The sequence below is a fragment of the Microtus ochrogaster genome, chromosome 4 (assembly GCF_000317375.1).
Source record: "Microtus ochrogaster isolate Prairie Vole_2 chromosome 4, MicOch1.0, whole genome shotgun sequence".
Classification (NCBI taxonomy): Eukaryota; Metazoa; Chordata; class Mammalia; order Rodentia; family Cricetidae; genus Microtus; species Microtus ochrogaster.
Genome location: NC_022011.1, coordinates 51,229,685 through 51,251,367, shown reverse-complemented (window position 1 = coordinate 51,251,367; position 21,683 = coordinate 51,229,685). Strand labels below are relative to the sequence as shown.

Sequence of the window (21,683 nt, the reverse complement as noted above, 5' to 3'; positions counted from 1 at the left end):
GAAGGGAAGGGAAGGGAAGGGAAGGGAAGGGAAGGGAAGGGAAGGGAAGAGCACAGGTTTATAACATGCATGTCTGAAAGGCTGGGAATGGCAGCACATGCCTGAAATCCCAAGCACTTAGGGGGTAAAGGCAGGAGGATCAGGAGTTCAAGGGCATCCTTGCCTGTATAGGAAGTTTGAGGTCAGCCTGAGTTACAAGAGACCCCATCAGAAACCAACCAACCAATCAATGAACATATATACAACAAATGTCTGATGAAAGATGCTAGGCCAGCAAACCATGGTGGTCATGCCTTCCAAGCCAGTAGAAGCAAGCAGGTCTCTGTGAGTTAGAGGCTAGCCTGGTCTACATAGGAGTTCCAGGCCAGTAAGGGATACATGGTGAGACCCATCTTAGGAAGAAAAGGAAAGAAAAAAGAAAAGAAAGCTGACACAGAGGTTGGGAAATAAATGAAAATTGGGTTCTAGGCCAACCTGAAGTGAAAGTAAATCTCAACAATAACAAAGAAGGGGGGGGACACAAAATATTTAATATCCACTTCCCAAATTACCCAAATTATGCTTGGCTGCTGGAAATGTGACAACCCCGAAGAGACTCCGCATGTCACAGACTCCCTACACCTACAAAGTCTAGTATCCACTTAAAACTGAAAGTTGTAGCCAGCGGTAGTGGTAAACGCCTTTAATCCCAGCCCTTGGGAGGCAGTGGCAGGTGAATCTCTGAGTTCTGAGGCCAACCTGATCTACAGAGTGAGTTCAAGGACAGTCAGGGCTACACAGTGAAACCCTGTCTCAAAACCAAAACAAAGCCAACAAAAAATGGTGTAGAGAACCACAGAAAGGAGAAATCCACCAATGAGAGCTAAGCCAGGAGTGGCAAGATGCTGACATTTGCAGACGTGGGGTTGACTGCTTAGGCTAAGCATGACCAGTGCACTAGAAACAAAAGAGGGAGGCATTCCAGAGGATAAGATGGAGCTGTAGACATGAAGACCCCTGGGCATGAGTAACTAATCTTACCTAAAGGACAGAAGGAAAAAAAATCTAAATAGTTAATAAATGAGCAAACAGGGCTTGTGGGACCGTCACAGCTGTATCTGGAGGGCAGGGGAGACGCAGAGTGTAGCCTGGAAAGACAAGCGGAGCAGAATGGCTAAGAACTACCACACTTCTGTACAAGACAAAAGCACCAAAATCAGGTCTGGCTAACCTCAGCTATCACCTCCAACAAGAGCAGCCTTCAAAAACCAAGACACTGGCAAACTATATAGAAAACACTTTTAAATACTGTATACAAATCAGACCTCAGTGAGGTACAATTTTCATTATTTACTTATTTTGAGACAGGGTCTCTCTACCTAGCCCTGGCTATTCTGGAACTCACTAAGTAGGTCAGACTGGCCTTCAACTCAGAGATCCTCCTACCAAGGACTACAAGTATGTGCCACCATACAGGTAATATAAAGGTAATTTCGAATTTTTCAGAATTCATCACTGGCTAAACAGAACCAAAGATCAATCCTCCAGCAGAAAGAAAGTAATGTCAGACAGAAACACTAACCTTTCCCAAGGATGAGGACAGAAGGGAACACCAGGCAAAAACAAAGCCGTGTCTACTCACCACAAAACCCTAATGCCATTTATGGAGCAGCAGACACATGAACTGAGGACTCAGTGTGATGAAAGGAGACTTGCTTAGGCATAAAAAGAACAAACCTTCAACAGACACATGTGAGCAAACCTCAACCAGGTATGGTTCTAAGGGCACACGCCACTTAACTGAACCTCAACCGTGTGATGGCTCTAAAGATACGGGTTGCTTAGGGTTCCATTTATACGACCCAAAACAGGCTCGTGGTTGCCAAGAGATGAAAGGAAAGAGCTGCCTTTGAGGGGCCAAGAGAGCTGGACCAGAAGGGATATCGGCCTGATCTCCACTGTGAGGCTCCACTGCAGGCGGGCTCCCAGGACTCCTGGTATCTATCTGCTTGGCCTCAGAGAGTAGCTTTTATTCATACGAATGCCAAAAGTTACTAAACAGGGGAAGGATAAATCGTAACCAGCCACGTAAGGTAAAAATAACCTATTTCAAGACTCACTACTCAGAGAACGGAAAGGCTCAGAGACCACAGTGGCACAAACGGGACAATGCGGGGAAAAGACGAGGAGGTGAGCGGTGCAAGAGGGGGGGCAGAGCACAAGGCAAGACACAAATGCCAGCTCAGAGCTGCAGAAGCAGCCAGAGCCAACAGCGGACAGGAAAGGGATGCCAGGGAATGTTCAGGGAGGAGAAACAAGAGCAAACAACAGCAGCATGATGGCGGGCTGAACCCAACACTTCTGACTGCGCAAGGCAGGGTGTCAGACAGGATTAAACTAAAAACGTACACCCAGCCATCCACCATCTACGAGAAGTGTGCTTCCCCTGGATGAGTTAAAAGAGGGGGATGCGCCAACAGTACGCTATTAAGACAACTGGAGCCCAGGTGTGTAGCCCAGTGGTGGAGCACACACTTAGAATGAGTGAGGCCTTGGGTGCCATCCCAAAGGGAAGAGGGAGGAGGGAGAAGACATGAGGGAGGGGAAGGCTGGAGTGGATCTATTAACACCAAATTAGACTTTAGAGATGGATAAATTCCATGAAATACACAAATTAGCATGACAGGAACAAGATGAAAGGGGAAATTTGAATGATTCTATATCTAAAGTAATATTGGTAATTAAAGGAAATTGTAATTGGTAAAACACTGGCAATTAAAATAAATTGGGAATTTAAAGCCTTCCCACAATTAAGAGCAACAAACGCCAGGCTCGAGCGGGCTCACCAGTGACACAATCCTATCTACACTTTAAGCAGAAAGTGCCAAACTTATATGAGCTCTGTCAATAATAATAACAACAAAGGAGGGGACTGGAGAGGAATTCAGCAGTTTAAGAGTGCTCATTGCTGGGGCTGGAGAGATGGCTCAGTGGTTAAGAGCACTAACAGCTCTTCCAGAGGACTTGGGTTTGAGTCCTAGCACCCACATGGCAGCTCACAACTGTCTAAAACTCCAAGATCTGACATCCTCACACAAACATACATGTAGCAAAACACTAACGCAAATAAAATAAAAATAAATACACTATGTTAAAAAAGAAAGAGTGCTTATTGCTCTTTTAGAATACCCGAGTCTAGTTCCCAGCATCCACATCACTTACAGGACCACAGCTACCTGTAACTCCAGGGGATAAAACACCTCTGACCTCCAAAGGTCCTCTACACTCAAGTATACATTCAAGTATACAGACACACACACACACCCCTAAAAATAAACTGCCGGGTGGTGGTGGCACACATTTGGGAGGCATGGACAGGTAGATCTCTGTGAGTTCAAGGCCCTTCTGGTCTACAAAGAGAGTTCCAGGACAGCCAGGGATATTACGTAGAGAAACCCTGTCTCGAAAAAGAAATAAAAATATAAATAAATAAAGTAAATCTTAGAAAAAAAGTAGCTGGGTGTAGTGTGATCCATGCCCTTAATTCCAGCACTTGGGAAGCAGAGGCAGGGGAGCATTGTGATTTCAAGGCCAACCTGGTCTAGATAGGGAGGTTCCAGGAGTCAAAATACAAAATGGGATCCTGTCTCAAAAGATAAAAATAATTAAAGAAACAAATTTAAAAATGGCAGTGGAGAAAAGCATAAAGCCAGCATTTCCCAGTTTCTGAATGAGGCCAGGTAACACATATGACTTAAACCAGCTTTTTGTGAGGCCAGCTTGGACCAGGCAGGGCTATGAGACCCCATCTCAGACAATCAAACAGACAAAAACACAAAAGAAACACAGGTCAGCAGCTTTCATGGACACGTATGAACTTTCTCTAGAAAAGCTAGCCCACCTAGCCTAGGACTGTGTGTTGTTGTATCATGTTACAATAAGGCAGTTAGTACCAAGAAGGTAAGGACGAGTCAGCATGAGGACAGCATGGGAAGACACCCCACCAGAGGAAGGAGGCAAGGCTGTCTTGTGTACCCTCAGCTAGCCCCGCTGGGGCAAAGGGGAAGGTTTTGTCCCCTAGACCTATACTCTCACCACCCAATCTAGCGTTAGAGACACAGAAGTGAAAAGATCGTTAAGGTTGGAAAAGAGGCAGTGAAATGCTGTCCCAAAAGAGCAAGCAAGGGTCTGTGACATTCCAGGGAACCTCTGGACCGCTGGGACTTGGAACGCAAGATGGTAGGTGCAAGGCCAATATACAAGACTGGCTTTGTTTCTACAAAGACTGGCAGGGCAACCCACAAAAACAGCGAATTAAACCCTCTCTAGGTCTGTAGCCAAACACAGGAGAACACCACCAGCAAGTCTTCCTGCTCATAGCTTCTGTGAACTAACATTAAACATTCACAAACTCATTCTCAACCTTCAGGGAAAGCATGGTACATCATTAGGGTGGAATCTTACTTTGCAAGAAAAAAAAAATGAAGTAGCTATCTGTCCTTTTGTCCTAAGGGCTCTTGATATCAAACGCGGAAAGCTGGTCGGTCACTAAAGTCTTGACACTATAGAATGCTGTGTGTCTGATGCCCAGACAACACCAATACGTAGACTGGCGGAGTGTGGGGAAGTAAGATGATCGTTACATGGTTTCTCTGTAGCTTTGGAGCCTGTCCTGGAACTAGCTCTGGTAGTCCAGGCTGGGCTCGAACTCAGAGATCTGCCTGCCTTTGCCTCCCGAGTGCTGGGACTAAAGGTGTGCTCCACCACCGCCCGGCTGATATGGAATTTTCTACAGAGATCCGCATTCTAAAATTGACTGTGGTATGGCTGCCCGATTGGGAATGACCCAAAACCACTGAGCTACAATAATTTCAGAAGTGACGGCCAGGGCCCACAGGCTCTACCTCAGCAAAACTGCTATGTGTATGAATGGCTGGTGACCAGAAGTCACAGTGGGAGGCGCGACAGCATGCAGGAGGCTTGGGGATCAGAAGCGCCATGTTGTACAGAAGTTGTCCTGCCCATTCTGCCCTACAGCTGAGCCCTACAGACACCAATAGAGACTAGGATAGCAAAATAGTTCTGAATAGAAAACACAAAGGGCATTGCTTCATACCCAACGTGGGGAACTTATTTAAAGCTAAGGTTACTCAGCCAGCGGGGAACTTGGCAGAAACAGAACTCCAGATCAGGCCTTCTCGAAGGTGTGAATTCAGTACAATTCCAACATCCATATGGAAAAAACGAGCTCTCCACTTACCTCACATCTCACACAAAGGGACCCAGAGATCAGAATGTGAAGAGCACATGTATACCGAGCTCCAGCTTAGGCAGACAAAATCTTAGTAAGCCAGACTCAGGCTTGCAATTCTGAACCAAGAGTGCAGCAAAGCCAAGACCAACCTTGGATACATAGAGGACCATCTCAAAAAAACAAAAATGAAACCTCTAGTTGGCCATAAAAATATGAATAAACCGGTCTCGTTGGACATAATAGCTCGTACTTTTTTCTTTTTTCGTTTTTTCCAGAGAGTTTCTCCTTGTAGTTCTGACTGTCCTGGAACTTGTTCTATAGACCAGGCTGGCCTCAAACTCACAAACATCTGCCTGCCTCTGCCTCCCAAGTGCTGGGATTAAAGGTGTGTGCCACCATTGCCTGGCTAGAAAATCTTTTTATACATATATTTGACAAAGAACTTGTTTGTAAATTAGAGCAGAAACTCTTACACAACCTTTAAAGAAAACTGGATAAAGGGCTGGAGAAATGGCTCTGTGGTTAAGAGCACTGGCTGCTCTTGCAAAAGACCCAGATTCAACTCCCAGCACCCTCATGGTGGCTCACAACCATCCTTAACTCCACTTCCAGGGCATCCAATGCCGTGTTCTGACTTCTTTGGGTACCAGACATGCACCAGTAGACATGCAGACACACAAGTACAACATTCATACACACAAAAGAAATCTAAAAATAAAAAGGAGGCAGAAAGAGCGAAAGGGACACAGGACAAAAACCAACACCATATTGATGAGGGCCAAGCACCACCCACATGTGGGACAACAACTTACCAAGAAAGTCAAGAGTACGCCCAGGGACACCAGGGACACCTGCAGAGGGGCAGAGATTCCAGAGGAGCACCGAATTCAAATGCATGTATTACTATAGGGAAGCCACGCCTCAAAACTGGCTTAACTGGCAGGAGAGATGCTCAAAGGTTAAGAGTGCACATGCTCTTGCAGAGAACTCATCTCAGGTCATTCAATATTGCCTGTAACTCTAGCTCCATGGTGACTGGATGCCTCTGGCTTTTCATGCTAATGTGCACATAACCACACAGAGAGACACACAGATACACATAATTTTAAAAAATAAATCAGGAAGAAAATAATAAAAATTGGCTTAAGGTGATGGATGTGGAAGTTTATAGTTATAGTCCCAATACTTGGGAGGTTGAGGCAGGAGACATAGGCCAGCAGGGCTACACAGGAAGACCCTATCTCAACAAAACGGAATTAACTGCCTAAAGTGGAAATCTCAGGATTCAAGAAAGGAGGCTATGGGGAAGAACCCCGCTAAAGTCAAGGCTAGACCAACAGAGGAGGCACCACAATAGGTGTCCAAAGAACCTCAGGGGAGCCATATGGGCCAGCACTGCCTTTACTTACCCCAGCTGCAAGGTATCGTTTTTAATCAGGAAGCAGATCCTCCTGCAGCAGCCAGCAGCACCCCTACCTATGCTAACTTTCCTTCTTGCCCCCCCCCCATGAAACCAGTGATAACTGGGTCCCTCTATGGGCCAATATGGGCTCAGACTACATGTCTCTGCCTAGGTCAAGAGTGATCAGTGGGGCGTCTGCAGACAGCACCCTAATACAGCCTCCCTCTTTTCTCTTGGGTGGAATACTCTCTAAGAGGCACCATGCCCCTGAGTCATTCAGGAGAGTCTTTCAGTAAACTGTGTATCTTACTAGGAAAACTGGGATATGGTGAGCAAGACTACCCAGACAGGAGCCCTCCTCAGCACACTGGCTCTGTGCAGGCCTGGGCAGTCAGCCAGTTCTATGGTAGCAATCTGCCATCGCTCCCCTTTCAAACCCCAAGCACCACCTTGTGGGTTTCTCTTGGTAAGCAGAGTCAGGGTAATCATGTCACTATGTGCTGGGCAAGTCCCAACAGTGTCCATCCATGCCAAGAAGTGCGGATAGTGGAGACAGCGGGAGAGCAGCCACAACTCCCCAACTTTACACAGTCCTCACGTGGTGACCCACAGACATGGAAACCAATGCTTCTGCCTCATAGAACAAACAGTCAGGAGAATGGTCAGAAGCCAGTCGCAGGTGCCCTTGGAAGGAAGATGGCATCAACGCATCTGCAGGGCTTTGTCTCAGACTTCTAGAGAGCAGCAGCTGGCAGCAACATCTGAGATTTTCCAGGGTACAAAGGAGTTGGCCTTGCCATCAGTGCCTACTGAAGGGTTGGGGGAAGGCACAGCATGGGGAGCTCAGTGACCTGGGTCAGGATTTCCCATGGGACAGGACAAGGAGGCCTGCTGGAGCTGGTCACTGCCATGCTCTCTTGGTCTAACTACCCTAACCTTCATCCTGCCCTATCATAGGAACCTCCTTAAGTTGGCATGACCTTGACCTGAGCCACAGCTCAGTAACTATGGTTCCCAGAAAGAGAAGCAGCAGCATGCCTGTTTCTACCACTACGGGGTGGGGGGATGCAGCGCAGATTTACCCCAGAAGATGAACAGAAGGCCTTGTGAGTAAAACCTGAGCACAACCAGGTCCCTTGGTCTCCCCAGACCAGATCCCACACTGCCCCGCTGGGTCTGTGGCTGGGACTAAGAGCCTCTCACTCCTGGGTCACTGTCTGCGTGTAGACAACACAACCCAGCCCGGAGCCCTGAGAGCTCAGATAAGCTTCCTGTGCCAGGGAAGGAAGGACAGGGTTGTGGGGAGGGAGGAGAAGGGAAGTGGCTTGGCTGTGTCTGTGTCTGTATCCTTGACTATGTGGGATCCAACTGGAGCATCAGTCTCCTGCTCTTGAAGCTCTGGCCACTGCGGCACTGGTGGCAGACAACTGACAATCTCTCTAGCTTGGGGAGCATGGCTCCAAGAGTGTGCAATTGTGTGTGCTTTACTCCTGGAGAGGAATTAGCCGCAGCCCAAAGGGAGTGAGTGCACTGGACATCTGCCTGTCTTCTCGTTCTCTCTCTATGACTGCGTGTCTATCCCAAGTGCCCATTGCCAGCACAGCAGGGCCGGGAGCAAGTTCCTCTGCCCGCTGCCCTGCTATGAAAGTCTAGGGCACTAGAAGGGTTACCCTCTGTAGGCTGAGATAAGTGGGGTGGGCAGGAAGCAGAGACGGGTATCCTGCTGTGTAAACTGAGACAGTCATGCCTGGGAGGGTGGAGCTCTGTCCTCGCTCAGAGCTTCTCCGTGGTCTTGCTTCTAACAGCAATGCCTGACAACTAAGATCAGAATAGGAGTCAGAGGGAGGGGACAAAAGTGGCTCAAGGCACAGAGGGGCTGAGTTACGTGGGTGCAGCATTATTTAGTTAAGACAGGGTCTAATGTAACCCAGGCTGGCCTTAAACTCCCTATGTTGTCAATAACCTTCAAGTTCTGAACCCCCTCCCTCCACCTCCTAGTGCTAGAATTACGGGATCATCACGCTTGGTTTTAGAGGTGCTGTTTCGAGTGGTACAGCAAGGCACACTGTGAATGGTTCCTAAAGAAAAGGGTGGCGAGGGGGGTCCCAGCAGCCATTACATACACACAGGACACACAGTGGACAGCAGACTGTGGGTCCCTGCGTAGCACTGGCCAGCCCCTCCCTTGGGAAACTGAAGCCAAAAAGACTCTTCGTAGGAGCACCTGGGAACAGTCCCGAGCAGAGCAGCTCAGACTTCGGCGTCTTGCCTGAGCAAGGAGCAACGGGCAACCAGCTCCCAAGTGGTGGGCACAAGTCTATCCCCAGACAAGGCCAGACCCAGGGAGCCTGCAGCTCCATGGTCAGTCAGGACCAGGTCTTCCCTACCTGCTCATTCCATGGCTCGCTTCCCAAGCACGCCCAGGGTAGCAACGTCACCACCAATAACCTAGATTTTAACCAAGAAATCGCACACCCCCTTCTCTGCCCCACTTACGGGCCTGATGAGGAGAAAGACACAAGGAAACCTAGACTGTACACAGGGGCCAACAGAGCAGGGCCGGCCTCACGGCCTGTTTTCTCGCACACCCCATCACCACAAAATGGGTCAGGCAGGATTCCCTCCTGATACCCAAGCCCCACAGAACAGCCTTGGTGAGATCTCTGCCCCACAGCCCCCAAAACTGAGAACTGTCTGTGAACCAAGAGAGCTGAAGTGTTCCACTCTGCAGAACCTTCCAAGGCCACTGTCCAGCTGGCTCCTCAGAAAACCTGTTGAAGCAACTGTCCCTGTGTAGGCAAGGTTAAGGAGTCTGACTGGTCAAGTATCGAAGAACAAGTTTAACATACGGATACGGCATACATTTTGCTCTGTTCCCACTCTCCCAAACTCCATAGCCAAAGCTACCCCAGGAGGCAGGGGCTGTACAAGGATGGTCCTGAGGGACCAGTGAGATCGGACCCTTTCCTGGCTCTGTGGAATCCCAGAGAGCAGACCCCCTGCAGAGTTGTGTTCAGCCATCAGTGTGGTGGGGAAAAGAGACTAAAGTAACAACTCCTACACTACAGAAACTGTCAAGCCTTGGGATTCGGGAACCAAAGGTTTTTGGTCCTTCCCTGGCCTACTAACCAGTGGTCAGCAGGGGTGGAGGACCCCATACACTGGTGGTTTCCCTGGAGTGGGCCTGTCCACCCTGACCAGTCCAGTGGCTAGCATGTATCTTGCTATCAGGAGAAAACCAGCTACAGTCCTCACCATGAAAAGGAAACAGAAGTTATCTATGCAGATCCAGGAAGGCCAAAGCCCAGTTCTGAAACACTTATACAAAAGTGCAAAACTCATTAAAGCCGAAGAGGACTCCTGGGCCAGAAACCTTCAGCTCCTTCACTTGTTCCATGCCAGGCAGAAACTCTCTGCACACTCACCATGCTACGACTCTGGCAGACTAGTGTCCATCACCTCCTGCCTAACTCTCCCAGCCCACACCCCTTGCCTACAGCACAGTGATTCTACACCAGGCTGCCATCATCATACAGGCCCACTATGTAACATGCCCTCTGTAGGCTTTTTGCCAGGCCCTGCCATGTGTTACCTGCATAGTTTCCTGTGGCCTTAATGTACATCTGGCCGTACTGCTCCTCCACCATGGTATCATAGGCCTCGTCATCCTCCTCATCCTCCTCGTTGTGGTAGGAGGTGGGGCTGTCAGTGGTAGGTAGGCTGCTGGCCCCAGGACTGGTCCGCTCCCCCTGGGGATAGGGTACCTGCTGGATGTTGGGGATGAGAGTGGCCAGGCTTGGCACACCATAGTAGGAGACTCGAGGCAGCTTTAGAGGGGCTGTGCCAGGCGTCCCTGCAGCACCTGTAGCTACTGCCACACCATCTCGAGGGCCCGTCTCCAGTGGGCGCTTAGAAGCCAGGCCCGGGCCAGTGGCAGGCGGCATCTCCATGGCTTCATGCTTTACACGGGTCAGAAGTGGGATGGGCACGGAAGGGGATGCGACATAGGCAGCAGTGGCCGGTTGCAGCTGGTTGCAGGGACTCTGGGGCTCTGAGCTGGCATCCTCAATCATGGCGGTCTGCGAGTCACAGTGGGGTGAGCTCACCTTGAACATGAGGTCTGTGCCCCGCTCTACGATGTGCTGGATCTGCAGGAAGCCTGCTGTGTACATAACCACGAGCTGCTCACTGGCCGCCATGGTGAGCTTGCCCGTGTAGCAGAAGGACAGAATCTGCTGGAAGCAAGCAGGCGGCACAGTGCCTGGCAGCTCGAAAGCACTCTTGCTATTACCACTGAAGAGGTCTCGGAAATAGAGGCTGCTGGCGGCCAGGACGGCACGGTGGGCCTTGAAGGCCTGGCCCTTGACCACAATGGACACATCACAGTAGAGGCCCAGCAGGCGTTGCTCATTCAGACAGCCAAGCACTGTGTTCCCGAAGTTGGGGATCTCGATGTGCAGCATCTGAGACATGGCGGGTGCTGGGGTTGGGGGGGCTTCAGACTCAGCGTGGGGCAGACTGGATGAGGCACATCTGTGGGGGGAGAGGACATTGTGGTCAATGAACTGCCAGAAGCCCCCATCCCATCTAGTAACCAGCTCCCAGCCTCTGACAAGGCAGAGGACAGTGCCCTGCTCAGCTAGAAACCTCCCGCGCCCCCCCCCCCGACACACACACACACACACACACACACACACACCCCAAGGGCTTGGGGGTGAGCTGCTCAGAATCCAAATCCTGGCTTGGAAGCAGGACCGAGATCCTGAGTCCCTACATAGGTACCTCTGTCACCTACCCCGTCCTCAGCACCCATGGACTACTCCCAACAACTCTGAGGGGAGGGCTTCGTTCTCCCATCTCTCGGCAGAGGACACCTCACAGAGGCCTGAAGCCTCCGAGAACAAGACAGGAGTGAGCTAGACAGACAAGTCACCCACTGGTTGTGATGGGAGGGGTAAGAACAGGACGAAGCCCAAGATTGATCTCAGGGACTCCTCTCTAGAGGGAAAAAGTTCCTTCTGAGCCAAGAAGCCCCTAACTGCACTGCCTTCCTAGGGAAGAAGGTCCCAGAGCAGAGAGAGCTTTAGTTTCAGGTTTGTTTTCTCTCTTTGCCAGCTGAGCAGCCTGCGGAGGGCACTCTGAGGAACTGCAGAGCAGCTGCCCTCCTCCCACATCCCTTGCTCAGCTTCAAGCTTCCTCTGAGGGACAAGGAGGGACGAGGAGCATTAGGAAGGTGGACTAAGGCCGGGAGAACTCTGTGGGCTCCTTCCTCCACTCTTCCCTTGGGGACAGACCTCTTATCTGCCTGGTGGAAGGGCTATGGTGCACTCTGTGCTTCCTGTCGGCTCTCTGGCTCCCCAAACCCGGACCCAGGTCCTGAGCGCCCTCAGGGATGCAAAAGGAGTTGGCGCTTGTCGCAGAGCAGCCTCGCGCCTGTGCGCCCTCCCTCCGCCCCACTTCCAAAACTGGCCAATCCCTGCTGGCTTGGTCCCAGCCCAGGTAACTAGAAGGGTCTCAGGACTAAACCCGCCAGGGGGCAGGGGTGGGGGCAGGCTGCCACTGTTTATCAGCACAGGACACTGCTGACGGCGGGTGGGGGTGGCCGGAGAAGGCTCAGGCCCTGGCCCAACTCTGCAGAGCCGCACAAAGGGCCGCTGTGTCCCGCGGAGGAAAGTGCGGGCGGCCGCAGAGGCGCCGGGTGGCTGGAGAGGAGGGCGGAGCCACCCTGCGCCAGGAGTTGGGCAGGTGGGCGCAGCGCCGGGGCGTCCCGCAGTGCCCCCGCTGCAGAGAAGTTGCTGAGCTGGCCCGCAGGCATCAGCCAGAGAGGAAAGACCTACCTTTAGCGGCTGTGGCCGGCAGCAGACACTGCCCGCTCAGCCTGGCAGCAGGCTCCCGCACGCCGGCCCGCCAGCTGCTCGGGGAATGCAGCAAGGAACCCTGAGGTGGGGAGGGTGTGAGGAGCCCTGCAGGAGGGGTGGGGGTGGCAGAGAGCTGGGCGCTGGGCTCGGCGGCCGCAGCTCAGCTGCACCCAGGCCGGCTCTCCCGGGCAGCGCACAGCATCTCAATGAAGCAGCCGGATGCAGACGAACATCCAGGCAGCTCTCGGGAATGAATAGCCGCCTTTGATTTGGGAGCTGAAGTAAATGCCAGCTCCCAGCCCCAGCTTTAAAAACAGTGGCGCGTTGGTGCCAGAGGAATGCACGGCTCCGGGTGTTGGTGCAAGACAGACTTTTGATGACTCACTGCAATGCAAACAAAGATGGCAGAAATACTGTACTGTACGTGGAGAAATGCTTCGTGGTGCCACGGCAACTGAGACAGCTTGGAAATTTATAGTGCAGTTTTGCATATGAATTACCCAGTAAACTGCCTCTCTGCCATCCTGTACAGACCCAGTGTCAAAGCATTTAAACTATTCCAAACAGTCTGCAGAGCTGGCAGAGCATCTAGCTTAACTCTTCCTGGGTAGCGAGAAGCTGGGCAGGAGGCAGGGCAGGGGGGCTAGGGAGTGAGGAAGGATGGATGGCAGAACCAACGTGGGGAAGGGGTTCAAGCTCAGCCAGGAGAGGGGGGAAGCAGGAAAAGAGGATACCAGAGGGGTCCTAAAGAGGCAGACTGGGAAGGGGCAGGACCCTGGAGCTATCTCCCCACTTCTCCTGGGGCCTCAGAGCCATGTACCTGAGTACCCTGATGAGCCACAGTAGGCCCTGTGGGTCCAGAACTTTGCCACCAGCCCACCCCCATCTTCTTATCCCTGAGCAATTCTTTAAGAAAGGAACAACTCTGTGGCCAGGCAGACCCCTGCAGAGCTGAAGCCTGCCTGCTCTTTGGTCTCCCTGAAACACATCTTGGAAAGGAAGACCAGCTATGCAGCCTATCTAAGGTGTCTCTCTGCCCTTTATGAGGTCTTTTTCTAGGAAGGTGCAGCCACGCTCTGCTTGTGCCAAGGGTAGGCACCTCCTAGAGGCTTACACCATTTGCTTAACTGCAAGGGCCTTAGGGAGAGCTACAGACATAGCCAACATCAATTTCCCTCACCTGTCACTAATGTGCTTCCAGAAAAAAAAAATATTCCACCTGCAAAGCTGGACAGGGTCAAGGTAGCAACGGTGATGTCTACTGAGCAGTGCTATCAAGGTGACACAGGCTGGAAGGAGGTGGCGGCATTAATGGTCCCTCATTCCCAGTGTACCCTCCAAGGCACCAAGAGAACAAAAAAAGAGCCATCTGGCACCTCCCTATATACACACTGTGGGCTCCAGACAAAAAGCCGCTGAACAGAGATGGGAGGAAATCCAGGTGTGGAAGCTGCTAGCAGCTCAGCCTGCAAAGCCCTCCAAGCCTTTCTCCAAATCTTCTTTGCCTCCTAAAGGAAGTAATGAGGACCCTCGGGATGGCTGTGAGGCCCACTGGGACTTCGAAGCTATTAACTAGTGTTCAGGCCGGCTGAAGGGCTGTTTCACAGCCAGGAGATTCTGGGTTTTACAGGGTCACTGCTGGGCCATATCCTACCCAGAACAGACCCTCCACTTTCCTACTTAGGAAACCTAACAAGTAGGCTTATAAGCCGGTCTCGGGCAGGACTAGGCGTGCTCAGGGCTGTATGGGCCACTGGCTGGCTGCTGGGCCTGATTAGAGAGGGGCTGTGCTGCTCAGAGACACAGCACAGAAGACAAAAGGGCTTCAGCACCCACCACAGGCAACCCCAACCAACCAGAGGCTTTCCTGAATCCTCGCCAGGGGGACAGAAGCCAGCAAAGCTGCACATTACCCAGCTCCAGTAGGGTCCCAATACCCAGGGCTAAGCTGATCAGTAACCAGGTACAAAGAATCAGAGGACACAGTAAAGCTCCTGGGATCAGCCCCTGCCTGGCTTGTGGGCCAAGTTGAAATTCTATGTCCTGCCAGCATCAGCCATTTCCTATGACCTGCAGTCTCAGGTGTCAGCTGTGCACTGGGGGTCAGGGTGGACTCTGGGGAAGTTTCTGAGCACGGTATGACAGCGACTCTGTAAAGACCGCAGCGTTGGCCCGCTACCGTGTAGACTGACGAGGTCTACAGTTCGCTTTGACCTGAGCAGGTGAGGCATTTGTGTCCATACCTCAGGGGCTGGTGCCCAGGACCTGGGCCAGTCCGGCTCACGTAGAAAGGGGGCCATTATTCTCCCAGAAGGTGATGAGGCCAATCTGGTCCCCAGGGACTGAGGACAACTGGCTCCTTTGCTACCTTGTCCTCGGGTCACCTGTGCTGGCAAGGCTGATGCCTGCACCCAGCCTGCGAGAACCAGACCGGGGCTGGTTTTAGGTTGCTTTCTTAGAAGCCTTGGCTGGGACGAAAACAAAGCTGAACTTTAGGAGAAAAGAATCAAATAAAGGCTTGGCTTACGCTCCAGAACCGTGAAAGTAAGACTCGCCAGGGCTGACCCCAGGCAGCTAGAGGATTGGGAGCTTTGCACCTAAGTGGGCCAAAGGGCGGCTTGGCGGGAAGGCCAGAGCCTGACTCCAGCAGCAAGGCCTCCTCTCTCTACACTCACCCTATGTACTGGTGTCCAGCTGTGCGCTGCAACCTCTGGACTCTTCCGGAACTCAGTTTCCCTCCTTGACCAGCAGGGCTTTCTACGGTGAGCTCCGCTATATTCATTTGCTTATGGAAATTTCTAGACTCAAGCAGTAAATTGGCAGTCTTTGCCTTTGCTTATCCCATCCATCCTCACGGTGCCTGCACTGAGAAATGATCTCTGCATAACCACCTTCAGGACGGACCCCACCTTGGGAAACCCATGAAAACATCCCAAAGCCAAATACAATCCCTACTGCTAGTCTCACCTTTGGTACCTTGCCCCATAACAGCAGAGGCTCTTGGGAGTTCCCAGAAATCTCCAGAATAGGAGATGGGTGAGGTCTTTGTAGATAATTCCCCAAGGGAGACTAAGGTCCTTGAAAGTACCAAAACCAACAGGTAGATGTGGAAAGCAAACTGATGGGGGGGGGGGATAATTAGGGACAGAGGTGAAGGTTCTAGAACTACATCCAGATACACTTGCACACAGGGGCCAGGCAGTGTATCACCAGAGTTCAGTTCCCAAGCAGAGGAGATTCATCCATGTCCAAGGAAGGATCCCAGTGAGAACGCAGATTTCATCAACACAGCACTCCATGTATACCCAGGTCTCAGAACCATGCCTCTGGGAAGCAAAGGCACAAAACATCTGGCAGGCACAAAAACAACTCCAAGGATATCTCCAGGGACAGGACAAGTTCACCAATAGGCACAGGCCATCCTTCACAACATCCCCAAACCAGTGTCAGCTCCAGGGCCTGGAGGTCCTGTCTCGAATCTGGCAGAAACCCCTCCATCCCACCAAGGACTCTAGGAACTTGCTAGACAGTGGCACAGCACTGGGAAAGATGGTTCTTGGTGTGTCTGTATGATGGCTACCAGCAAGGGAAAGAAGGAGAGAGAAATTAAATTTGCAGGATTTAATTTTGTCAACTTAATAAAAAGTTCTGGACCTCAACAAACACACAGGTACCACCACACAGTTGCCAAGGAAGGAAGAAGGTACGGCAAGGAAACCCCACCCAGGCAGTCTCACCATCCCAGTCAGGCCAGAAGCACCAGAAGGTTTGTACAAGGCATCAACCCCAGGAGGGACTGCAGATGGAGGCTACCAGAGAACATAGGCAGGAGCACAGCCTGGCATGAGCTCAGTGAAGACAGCAAAGAACCCCTTTCTGCTAGGGAAGGGAGTCTACTTCCTTCCTAACAGCTGACTAGGCATGCCATCACCAGGGAATAGCGAGGGGGGGGGGGGCACCAGAGCTCTGGGTTAACCCTCCCAGGGTCCTGGCTGCTGGCTTGGGCGTGTTCAAGTCTCCAAGAGCCGGGTGAGGCACCAGGTTGGCCCTGAGGTTTGCATTAAACTTTTAAAACGCCATCAGGCAGAGCTGGGCTGCCCCCGGCCTTGCCGCTAATGGAAGCTTCAGCATCTCACACAAGGCAAGTAGAAGCAAGGGCTGCAGAACGTGGTCTTGGCTGCCAACGCCCCTTCCCATGCATGGTGCTCATGCTAACTGCATATGCTGCTTGCTTGCCCATCTGAACCCCTCTAGATGATCCAAAGAAGAAGACTGGGATCACAGACCAGGGAGCCGCAGGCCCAGAGCCTGAGTCCTGGACATCTGATTATCAAAGTCCCTGGCTTCCTACTTTTGATATCCAGGGTCATAGGAGTCTTTGGTCACCAAATGACAAGAGCAAGGAGGTAAGGTCTGGTCCTGCTCAACTGACTGGATTCTGGGTACCAGAGCCACCAATGCATAAGGGCCCCAGGGTTCTGTCACTAGAGGAGAACATATCTCAGCCTCCATCCTTAGGGAAAGAGAAGAGGCACAGGGATCTCTCCAGCTTTGGGTCACAGAAGAGGAGGCAGTTCCAACATATGATAGGTCTCTAGCTCAGGTCACAGAAGAGGAGGCAGTTCCCCAACATATGATAGGTTCCTAGCTCTGGGTTACAGAAGAGGAGGCAGTTCCAACATATGATAGGTCTCTAGCTCAGGTCACAGAAGAGGAGGCAGTTCCAACATATGATAGGTCTCCTTGGAGAAACAGGGAGGAACCACATAAACCCCTTTAGTGAGGCTCTTTCCTTCAACAAGTCATGAGCAGCCTCCACCCCAGACCACAGGCCTGGGCCATAAAAGCCTGTTTTAACTGCACAACCCAATGTTTGCCTGGAAGCTTTTTTCTTCTCTTTGTCAGTCCTTAGGGAGGACAAAACCAACGTGTGGGGGGGGTTGAGCTGCAACCACCCACACCCAAGGATCACAATGACAGGCTTGCTACTACTAAAGACGGTCAGTCTTGCATCTGACAGCACTGGGCCTTATGGGTAGTATGGCCCAGTAGAACCTTACATGCGCAAGGACAGCACAAGCAGACAACACCTCTAATGTCCACAGCTCGCCTAAGGCATATTCACCTGTCCCAATCAGTCCGTGTCCTTCTAAGTCAGCGGTTCTCAACCTGTAGGTTGCAACCAAGGGGTTGCATATCAGATATTTACATCACGATTTATAACAGTAGCAGAATTATAGATATGAATTAACAATATGATCATTTGATGGTTAGGAGTCACCACGACATGAGGCACTGTATTAAAGGGTCGTGGCATTAGGAAGGGAGAGAGCACTGATCTAAGCGCTGGGGCTTTTACTCAACAGCGGCTGGAGTAAGCGAAATAATGCATGTCTTGCAGAATGAATAGGTAAATCACTAGGAGATGGGGGTGCGGTGCACCAGGAATGCCCCCACACAAGCCCAACACCCTCTCTTGTTGTATCTGACCCCTGGCTTCCCAGCCCTGCAGACCAACTGCAAAATTCTCCTGAGCCACAGGCTGGTTCCAGAAGGTTTCCAAAGAATTAAACAGTGTTTTGAGAAGAGCCGACAATCTTCCCTACTCGTATTTGTAATTTAAATAACGTAAGCTTGAAGAGTGTCTCCCTCGGGCACAGTTTAATAACTTAAAAAGCCAGTGCCAGCTCAGCATGCACCTGCCCCCTTGGCCCTCCCTGGGAAGCAGACTCCCTGTTCCTGGCCCACCAGGGTTACTCCACAGCTGACAGCAGTGCCTCTGCCCGCCCCTTTCACTAGTGGGCCTGCCGGAGGTCCCGTAGGAGCCTATGACCTTGACTCTCCCCATCAAGGCATTAGGGGAGGGTCACCTGGAATTCAGGGCAGGGGGTGGCACAGACGCCTGCTGGGCTGTGGGTCACCCAATCAGTACAGACAGCCACTTCCCAGCACACCCCATTTTTAATATTCATAGATCTCCTCATCTGCATATCATGCCATAAATAGTCAGAGAGGCGAGGTAAGACACAAAGATCCCCTGCATTTCTAATTATGCTTAAAAAGCTAATGTAAATCAGAGACACACAGAACACTAAATCAGCTGGGAGGACACAGCCCAGAAGCCCCCAGCTCCAAAACCAAGGTAGCTGCTAGTGAGAGGCCCAAAGGACCCAAGAATGACCTTGGGGGGAGTCAGTCACACCTGGGTGTGTCCCCAAAATAGGACCACGGGCATCCTTCCATTTCCTCACCTACCTGGTCCAACAGAGTCTCTAACCACAACAGACACCCAGCCCTCACTCTCATTGAGAGCAGCAGACACTGGACGGAAGAAAAGCTCTTGGGGCTGCCATGGGCTCTGAACACCACACACCTGGCTGCACACAACCTGCCAGAGCTTTCGACAGCCTTGTCTGGGAGTTGATCTTGAGGGAATCAGATGCTTCCCTTCTTGGGGACTGAAGGGCCAGGAAACGTGAGGGTAGTGCTAGGCAGAATACTAAACCAATGAAGAGTCCCCACCCCAAATGACAGCATGGTCCCTTGAAGGTTCCAGCCCTAAACAGGCAGATGAGGTACAACTCCCCCACCTTTATGGAGAAGAGCATGGAGACCCACAGGATAAAAAGTTCTGGGCCAGAGGTGGGGGCACAAGCCAGTAAGTGAGGGCCAACCTGGGAACCCACACTACCGCATACAGCACTAACCCGAGGGTGGCATTTAAACAGATCCCAGAATCTCAGGGCAGTGGTATTGCTGGAACCCCATCAAGGGTAGGTACCCCAATGGACCCTGGACCAATACATCAGAAAAGGGACATTTCATAGTACTTAGCTCTTCCCAGGATGACCAGGTGGGTCCAAGGTCAGGGCCAACTCCCTGTGCTGAGGAGGGCACTTCTGGCCACCAGCCAGGGAACACAAGGCCAAAAGCACTGAGTGAGAGGCCAGGGGCTGGATGAGGGGCAACAGCCACTCTTGGTCCTAGACACCAGCCCGGCAGGCAGTCTCAAGAAGAACATGCCAAGTCTGTGCCCTAGAGGACTAGGGAACAGGGCCCTGTACAAAAGCAAGAGCAGAGAGTGGCCTGCAGGAGCCAGACCCAAGCACACAGTTCAAGTGCTCCCTGATCTTATTTGTCATTTGGGTGTAGATTAGACACATTAGTGCAGAGGTTTGCTGGAACCTGGTAAGACACTGAATAAGAAGCATCTGTCTTTCAGCAAAGCACCTACGGTCAACAGTCCCAGCCACCACAACACAATCAGATGGAAAATGGTTCTCAGCCAGGAAGGTGGGCCTCTGTGCAGGGGGTCCAGGGTGTGCGTGCGTGCGTGCGTGTGTGTGTGTGTGTGTGTGTGTGTGTATGTGTGTGTATGTGTGTGTATGTGTGTGTATGTGTATGTGTGTGTTTCACACTACCCCAGCTTGACTTAGGGCCCTCAGTCAAGACTCAACCTGACTTCCTATCCAGGACTGGGTTGCTGACTCTCTCCCTCTAGGCCTGTACTGGGAAGGCCAACTTGGGAGGACCTGTGGGAGGCACAGGCCCAAAGACACAAGAGTTACCCTGCTCACTGTTGGTGAAGCGACTGCCGCCCGCATCTGCCCTGGCAGCAGGCCCAGAACTATTTTTAAGCCCATTTACTAGAAATCCCACAAATTAAAGGAAATATGGATAATGCAGCAGGAATCCTGGGGGGCAAATTAAGGCTGCACAGAGTCTGCTCGTGTTCCACAGCAGAGTCTTAACTGGAAAACTCGCCTGCTCAACTTGTGCGTAGCACCCACTGAGTTCCATAAGGAGGGCTCGGGACTTGCACTGGGCCCAGGGACTAGGAAACATCCAGTGCCCAGACTGTTATACATCAGGCCATAAAAGGTAATTGCTGATATGAAAAACCTAAGCGCCCAGCTCACAGAAGTCCTCAGACGGGGGATTCCAACAGCTAACAGCAGTAGCAGCTGCAGCCACTCTTTCCAGAAAGTGAGGTGTCTCTCTCGGCCCCAAGACTCACCACCTGTCCACCCCTGCTAATGAGGTTCAGGACCCCCCCCCCCCCAGGCCACATCCTACTGTAGTAAACAACCAAAGCCCTTGGGAAAGGCTGTGATGAGGCCCTCACTGGCCAATTCATGCGGCTCTCACAAGCCCCAGGATCAAGCTAACACCTCCAGATTGTACAGAAACTGGGGTACAGAGCCTGAGTGAGTGGGAGCTGACACCAGGAACAGCACAGGCTACCGGGACAAGCATCTGTGAATAGATCTGGGCTGTGTGGTCCCAAGCTGGGTGTGGTGGTGTATGCCTTTAATCCCAGCACTCAGGGAACAGAAGCCCGTGGATCTTTGTGAGTTCGAGGCCAGCCTGGTCCATATAGTGAGTTCCAGGACAGCTTGGGTTATGTACCAAAAGCACAAAGCAAGAATTAGGTTCAAGTCTGACGGCCTCCATGACAGGGGTCTCTGTCACCACGATGGATGCCTGCCAAGGACCCCTTTCTGTCATCAAATGTCTAACCTTACCAGGTCTAAAAGTTCAAATTAGAGCAAGACAGAACAACGCTGGCATTATATCCTTTACCATGGCTATAAGGGGTACACTCTGGCTGGAGGCAGAGTTAAGCACACATTCTCCTCGACAGGAAAAGGGGAGGAAGGGACAGTTCTGGGCGTTGACCACAGCAGCCACACCTGTACCCTGGGTCCAGGCAGTCTCCTCTGATAAGATGGGTCTGCTGGGTTTAGGACAAGCAAAAATGCAACGGAACCGGAACCATGTAACATCAATCTCAGGTGCTAACAGACTAAAAAAAAAGCTATCTAAAACATTGGGGCTGACCAGGCCCGGCAAACCCATAACCTCAGGTCACCAGCAAAGACAAGGAAGATTTCCTTGGTCCAGGGAAAGTCTCTCCGGCTTGCTGCTTACCTGTACAGCTGTTTCCAGAATTCCTTCCTTGGGGAGACATAACCGCCTACTCCCCCTACAAAGCCCTAAGCTCTATTGCTGAACCTGCAGCTATCCCAGAGCCTAACTTCAAAACCCTTCTTCTTCTATCTCACTTTTTTTTTTTTTTGGTTTTTCCAGACAGGGTTTCTCTGTGGTTTTGAAGCCTGTCCTGGAACTAGCTCTTGTAGACCAGGCTGGTCTCGAACTCACAGAGATCCTCCTGCGTCTGCCTCCCAAG

General features: G+C 51.6%; 1 protein-coding gene across 3 annotated transcripts in view; it reads right to left on the bottom strand.

Moving 5' to 3' along the window:
• The window catches only part of Nacc2 (NACC family member 2), a 66,066-nt gene that overhangs the window by 19,789 nt on the left and 24,594 nt on the right, over positions 1-21,683 (bottom strand). The window contains exons 1-2 of one of the 3 annotated variants that reach the window (XM_005346261.2): positions 12,473-12,772; positions 10,228-11,168 (exon numbers count right to left, since the gene is read on the bottom strand). In XM_005346261.2, coding sequence (XP_005346318.1) covers positions 10,228-11,107 — 880 coding nt within the window. In that variant the 5' untranslated portion in view covers positions 11,108-11,168; positions 12,473-12,772. Of the gene's footprint in view, positions 1-10,227; positions 11,169-11,929; positions 11,947-12,472; positions 12,773-21,683 lie in introns of those variants that run through there. The other 2 variants (XM_005346262.3, XM_026778739.1) reach the window with 2 other exon arrangements.